Source organism: Tetrahymena thermophila (genome assembly GCF_000189635.1).
Source record: "Tetrahymena thermophila SB210 genomic scaffold scf_8254607, whole genome shotgun sequence".
NCBI lineage: Eukaryota > Ciliophora > Oligohymenophorea > Hymenostomatida > Tetrahymenidae > Tetrahymena > Tetrahymena thermophila.
Window position 1 is genome coordinate 370,499 of NW_002476377.1, and position 7,973 is coordinate 378,471.

The window sequence follows — 7,973 nt, forward strand, 5'->3', positions numbered from 1 at the left end:
AAATGAATCTACAGAATTAATTCGCTGGTTATTGATTTTATGAAAAATGCATCCAAAATAGACTAACAAAAAAATAAAAGTGAAAAGAAAGAATCAGAATTAGTATAATTTAGGTTAGGAAGGCAAACTGGTGAATAATTTAATAAAATTTTTATCAAGTGATATGAGGAGGAAATTTGATTTGATGAAGATTAAAAAACAATTAATGATTGTGATTTGCGGGTAGATTTTGATTTGCTTTTATCTTTTTTTTGTTTTTTTACCTATACTTTTAATTGATAAATAAGAGGGAAGAATAGAAACTGAGATAGGTAAGAAATCAAAGAATTAATAAAAGAAGGGTTATTTTAATTAATACAAATAAGTAATTTTTCTGATTCTGAATCTTAATTAATTTTTCTTTTTATTTTAATACGGCATAAATCACTCTCTGCATGATTCGCATTTCTTGATTATGTATCTTTTTTCGCAATATATTAAATTTATTAAATCTTGCAATCAAAGTTAAAGACAACGAAAAAACAAAATATAAATAATTCGTTGACAAAAAAATATTAATTGCACAAACTTTCCTGAAAACTTTAAAAATCTATATACTACACACACTAACCAACTAAATAACTTAATCACTCAAGAAACATCAAAAGGGGTTGCACTTACATCTAAAGAAACCCAAAATTCTATCTTTTCGAACAGTGTTAAACATATCTCTCTTTACTTTTATTGATAACATTCACCGTCATAAAAGAGCCTAAATTTATTTTTACTAACAACATTTTAATCACAAACAATCAAACAAACTAAAACACCTCTATTTTCATAATATACTTTTAACTGTTTATTATAACTCTTGAAAAATAATAAACACAAAGTACAAACTGAAATTCTCAGAGTTTCTCTTCCAAAAAAATTTTCCTTTTGAAAGTCACTCTTAAACACACGCTTAATTGACGATAACATACTTTTAAGTGATATAATAAATACTTTTAAATAAAAGAATATGATCAACTTATTGTAGTAAACAATCAATCTTTAGCAAACAAGCTAAGAATTTAATGAAAATAATAAAAAAACTGAAATGGAATGGAATTGCCTACTCAATTATTTACAATCACCCTCTCAATCTGGGATGATTAAGAGTGATAGCCCAATCACCTTACACACCGATAAAAAATTTGAAAAAGATTTATCAGGCTAGTGGGTTTGGTACAAGAATTAAGTATTACCTACCCTAAAAATTAAGCTTATTCCTTCTTCCTACAGATAAATAATAGTTGATGAAGCAGACATTACAAATTTAGATTATTTTGTAGCAATACAATGCTTTGCCGTTTTTTCTAATAATTAGATTCTAGAAGTTAAGCTAGAAGGCACTACTCTTGTCAAGTTTAACAAAGAAAAAGTAGCCGATATGCGCTCAATACGTCTTACTGAAACAATTAATAGTCTTAATGTACATACATTTAATTATTTAATACATAATCTAAACACTCTCACTACTCAGACTCTCTTCATATTATACTCTTAGAAATACTAAATTTTACAATAGAAAATGGAGAATTATTATAGATAAGAAGAAAAAAAAATCACTAAAAATAAATAGATAAATGATATTAATTTACATACATACTGTTGAAATTATTAACTGCAAGTTTATCACACACAATAATTTATTGATGTTTGCGTTGATTTTGATTTTTCTAGATCAATTATTTTTCACAAAATCAATTTTACATCGTTAAATATATTCTAAATGTAATATCCTTGCTAAATTTCTAAATATTTAAGTAAGCTTACGGTTGTTGCTATCGAAATCGCTTTTACAATTTTAAATGCTAAAATAGTTCAAAATCGAAGCTGAAATAGAAACTTTATTATCATATTTTTACCCAAATTATTTTAAAATTTATTTATTAATTTGTAAGCAAATCGGTGAATAAATTAAATTATGAAAAACAGAGAAAGAGTATTGAGAGATAATTAAAAAAAACTAATTTTATCAAACAAATATTAAATTTACAATACATGTTAAAAAATAGTGCAGATATTTCCTATTTACTCTGACTACATTCTAAGGTCGTGAGGGAAATGAATAGAAATCTTTCGAATTATTGGAGCAAAAAATTCAAAGAAGCAGTCACGGAGACGATATAAGATTAAGAGCTTTAAAGAATACTCTGATTTCATAATGTATTTCCATCCAAACAAGAAAGAAATCCCTTCATTAAAGAGTAAACTTAGTTAATTTATTTATTTATTTATATATTTCTTCGATATTTTCTTTCCTTATGTGAGTCTGCCTTTCTTGCTTTAAATTAAAAATAATCTTTTAAATGTTAGTTAATTTTTAGAACATTTTTGTTCATACATACTGTTCTATACCAAATATCAAATTTAACTCTTAGGTTATAATTTTACCTACATTCTAAAAAAATTAAAAACCATGCAAAAAGAGTTTCGAAACATATTTTAATTTCTTAATACTAAGCTTATCTATCGATTAATAGAAAAATTAATAATCTATAACAGTGATTATAGCTATACAAAAAAAAAAAAAAAATATCAATGAAATGTACAATTAAGAAAAATCACTCAGCTTTTGCCTCTTTGTAATAATATAAGAATTAAAACAAAGATAATTGAGACAGCAGCTGCTGAAGCATCTTTTAACAAAATTTAACAAAAAGTAAATATAATTATCAATAATGTAAAATAAAGAATGTACTTTGGTTTACATTAAAAATGCAAATACTGTTTAAAGATGATTAATTATAAAATTTTACTAACACCAAAAGTTATTTTTTTCAATTTGTTAGCAAAAAGCTATTTAAATCTAAAAAAATTTCTAATTAGAATAAAAATAATAAGATATAAGAGTTGATAACAAATAATTCATACAAAAAGAATGATTGATTATACTTCTAAAACTTTATCATTATCACATATTCTTAGATTAAGCTAGCTATTAATTAAATAGTTAACTTACTAATTTAATAATCCGCTTCAAAAGCAAAAGCAAAATATATACTTTATTATTTTCCCCCTCTCTCTTACAATAAAAATAATGCAGTAGGCAGTAAAGAATATTTCAATTTTATAAATTTTATACATAAAATTGAACAAATTTTAGTACTATTTAAATAAATTTTTACAGGCAAATTAATTTATTTATACTCACAATCGTTATTTCTAGATTTAAAAAATATCTACATCCTCATGTTAAATAATTTTTAGCAATTTTTATCGCTGTGAAGATAAAATTTGTCAAAGAATTTATCTAAAAATTTTATTAAAATACCCATTTAGTTTATCGAATCTAGCAATATTTTAGATTTGTAAGCATTTGAATAATTTACATTAAAAAAATATATTTAATTATTAGGTTTCTCTTTTGTGCTAATTACATCCTTTCGTTCCCAATGAATTCAACAGATTACTACAAATGCTCCATGGAGAAAATCCTGAAGAAATTTTAAGCAGCGACATTCGTGGACTTTATTTCTATTTTTCTAATAAGAAGATCCGTCACAAAGTACTTTTTTATAATTTTGATTTGTTGATATTTTGATTTTGAAAACATAATCGATATGTTTTAACATTTTTTTTCTATTATTTTCTTGGTTTTTTATGTCTAAATCCAAATTTAAATCTATTTGTACAATTTGATGTTGAATAGAAGAATTTGTATTATATTTTGAAGCAAAATACTTGGAAGTGTAATACACTACCAGTTTGCATATATATGTAATTAAATATATAAAAGACGTCAACCAAATTAAATTTAAAGGATTTAGATATCTTATCTTAAAAAGTAATCTTAAAAGTGAATTTCTTCTTTTCATAAAAGTTAAGAAATAACTCTCTAAAAGCGCATCTTAATTTTCAATTTATAAAGAAAAAGGAATTTAAATTTTATTTTTATAATACTTAGATATTCCACCCATTTTATTTGGCTGCTCGCTTCAACAAAGCAATAAGACTTTACTATCTAGACAATGGAAACGATAAAGACGCAGACCTTTCTGATGTATTTTTGAAGGTTTAAAAAGAAGTAGAACAAGCACTTTTGTCTGAGTAAAATGATGAAGAATGCTACACCAACCAAAAGAAAAAAAATCAAAGGACTTTAGATGCTAAGCTTATTGTTTAAATCTTAGGAAAGAAGAGTGCTAGTAATGATCAAGCTTCATGCTAGAAAACTACTAAACCATAAAATTTTGAGCTCTTCAAAAGCAAGGTAAATATAGAAAATTAATTTTTATGCATTTGACAAGTAAAATGTGCAAATTACGAACAAACAATTTTGAATATTGGAGAGAAAGATAAAATTGAAATTTGATGTATTAATCAAGCAAGCAATCAATCAACCAATTAATTAAATGTTTCTATTTTAAATAAACAACCAGTATAATCGATGAGTTTTGAATATTTTTTTAAGGATTTATAATTAACTTTTTTTTACATTTAAATCAACCAATTCGAGTGCTAAGCACATAAAATTAAATATTTCGCAACTTGATTAATAATTGATAAATTAATTAATTAATTGGGGGCTTGCAAATTTCATAAATGATTTCTTTAATTTTTATTTTTCAAATTATGATCAATTAGAGTTAATATTTTTAATATAATTGGATTCTGTGGCCAGCCTTACTTAATTTTTCTTCACTCTTCTTCAGAATTTTACTGCCCCTATAAAAAATAAATATTTATTATATTCAGCTTAAGTTTTGAAAATAAATGGTGGAAAGCCAAGCTAATAAGTAAATTAGCTAGTCAATCTCTTTTTACTCTTTCTACAAATATAACTTTACTCCAATATTTTAAGAGAGAACACTGATAAAATCCTTTCCTTCTTTTCTTTTATTTATAATGCATAATAAATAATTTGAGTTGTTTATTTTTTTGAAAAAAAAACAAGAGATTGAATAATAACATAAGCAACAAAATCCAACAATTTCAATCAGCTTATTTTTAGAATTTATTTACAATCATACATTTAAAAATCTATTCTACATTACTTATTTAATGATTTTTTTAATTAAAATTTCCTTTTAGGTGTTAAATTACTTGATGCCACTCTAGTCAAATGCAATTAAAATAATTGACGAAGATGATGTCATAACTCCTCAGTACAAAAGTATCAACTATGATGTAAAAGAATTTAAAATTTCTATATATTTTTTAATTGAGATGCCCTATTAAAAACATAATATTTTTTTAAAGAGCTATTACATCAAATTTGTTTTTATTGCATTTTCAAATTGTAACCTTCATTTAAGAAATATCAAAAACGTCTTCAATTTATTACAATTTTCGTTTATTAAATATAGGAAACACTCTACGGATTGGCATACACTAAAATTTTCCCTAAAATTCTTAATACTTTGTTTGAGTATTAAGAAAAGAGAGCCTAATACCCAAGCTATTTGCACTCAGTTGGTTACAGTGCCTAAAAGGAAGAAGCTACTGACTTCAGCAAAGAAGCAAACAAAGAAAAAAATAAATAAATAATTAAGTATAAAAGCACCTTAATACACAAATATGATGAAAAGCTAAGAAGTAAGCTAACTAAAATATAACTTAACAGTGATAACTAGCAAGTTAATATTTTGAAAAGCCGCAGCAATATCTTAATATAAGAGTAGTCTTAGCAATTCACTTCTTTTGGAAATAACAATATGGTAATTTAATAGCAAGAAGCTTCATAATAATCAGGTTTAACCAACGCTATGATGATGAAATTCTGTGGAAATATGGAAGAAACAAATAGAAAATCATATACCTCTACAGCCTCAGAAACAGTTCCTATAAAAAATCAGAATAGCAACAATGTAAATTGCAAGCAATAATAAAATAATGTTGGTATGAACAACAACTAAAAACTTAATGATGATGCCCAATCTCATATTTCAGATTAAACTGAACGTAATGAAGATAATATAGATTACTTCACCCCTGGAGACAATAAAATAAAAATAAGAAAAATGAATGTAAATAACTCCACAAATAAAGATAACTGTTTAAATCATTAATAAAACAGTGTTAATCTTTTTGGTCTCCCAGATAATAAAAATATCTCTGAATTCAAAACAATAGATCCTATCTTCTTCCCCTAATAAAATAATTAATCTAAACCTTTAAACCACTTATAGGATCTTAGCTATGCTAACTTACTTGCCCAACCAACTGCTGAAACTTAAAACCAAACTGATTTAGCTAACTACTAATTAATTTTCTAACAAATAGCTAATTAAAATAGCGCTCCCAACAATGTCTCAAGTCTAATAAATATTTCTAATTCTAATCAAAGTCAATAAAATCTTATCCAAAATCTATAACAGTTCACATAGCAAAGCATGAACTAACAATAATTTTTACACCAACAACAGCAATAGCATTAAAATTAGGCAGTTTTGGGAGCTTAATTGAACTAAACCTCAAACAATAATAACCTCTAAAGCTTACTTTTATTTAATAAGTTAAACTAAGTTCAAAACCCATCCCTCAACCAATTAATTTATGATAATAATATTTTACAACAAAACCAACTGATTTCTACAAAAAACTCTGCAAACCTAACCTTTAATAACAACTCTACTAACTTGTAAAATCTATAACAATTATTAATAAACTAAAATAACTTTTCTACTATTATCCCACAATAAAATATATTACAAAATTAGTAAAGTTAAGATCTATTAAATTTGATTCAACTCAATCAATAAAAACAATAGTAACAACTATAAATATAACAAATGATACAACAATAACAATAGTAATAGATCTAACCTATGAATGAGCAGTTTAATTAATAAAACTAGTATTTCATGAATCCATTAATTAACTAAAGTAATTAACCTATATTTACTGAAGTATCTCGCAAGTCTATTCCTCTCTAGCCACAATAGCAAAATATAATTTAAATGCCTCTATAATAGCAACATCAGTTATAAGCAAATTAATTTTCTATAAGAAACAACAATAATAACCAATTTGACAACTAAATGTTAGCAGATATGTGTTAACAAGTCATGATGCCACAATTTTAATGATTAATTTGATAAATTTTAATTGTAAAGGCTAAACTGAAAGTAAGCCAAATCAGTTTTAACAATCTGAACTTTGCTTTGCCTAAAAAATAAATTTTAACATTTGTGAATTAAAAGATTGACAGCAACAAGTAAATCAATTAATTAATCAAAAAATAAATAGATAAATAATCAAAAAATCAATCAATAATTCAATCACAAAATAAATTAGTAAATAAAAAAAACTATTACAAATCAAATAAAATTATTCAATTATTATTTTCAAAAATAACAAAAGTAAAATTATTAATAATAAATAAATATATTTATAAATATAAATTCAAACAAAACACCATCATTTTTTTGGGGGCTTCTTCTGGAATGAAAAAAATGTTTAAATAATTTTAAGAAAAGCTAAACCAAAGAAAAGTGAAGGAACTTAATTTATAAATTAAAATTAATTAAAAAATGTAATTATGACAAAAAAATAATATAAAAACGAAATCAATAAATTTATATTTCTACCTATCTATCTATTTATATATTTATATTAATTTTCTATTTTTAAATAACTTCAATAATTTTAATGTTTTCGATAATATCATATCATATTTTCAGTGTATTTTTTAAATCAATTATTCCAATGTTTTTATACAAGGGTTTAAAAATTTATTTTTTAAAATATCACTAAGCCAAGAATTTATCATATTTTGTTGCTTAATAAAATTATTTATTTATTTTTATAGTTTACTCTAAATACAATAATTTTGAAAAATAAAATAAATTTAATGAGTATTATATTATTAGACAAAAGTATTATAGTCAAAAAACTACTTTAAAGACCAAATTAATTTTATTTATTTTTAAGCAAGTGTAATAGTTAATTTTAATAAATTTTTTCCTAATTGTTTTGAAAAAAATGTAATTACATTTTTTAAAAGA

General features: G+C 23.6%; 1 protein-coding gene across 1 annotated transcript; it reads left to right on the top strand. All coding sequences in view use genetic code 6, as the record gives it.

Moving 5' to 3' along the window:
- Positions 1-1,000: 1,000 nt before the first annotated feature.
- On the top strand, positions 1,001-7,055 carry TTHERM_00437700 (zinc finger transcription factor sma protein, putative; the record flags this gene model as incomplete). Its single annotated transcript, XM_001017766.3, has 6 exons — positions 1,001-1,453; positions 2,040-2,231; positions 3,383-3,532; positions 3,932-4,237; positions 5,059-5,154; positions 5,334-7,055. 6 exons carry the CDS (start codon positions 1,001-1,003, stop codon positions 7,053-7,055), a joined length of 2,919 nt encoding a protein of 972 aa, XP_001017766.2.
- Positions 7,056-7,973: the final 918 nt, after the last annotated feature.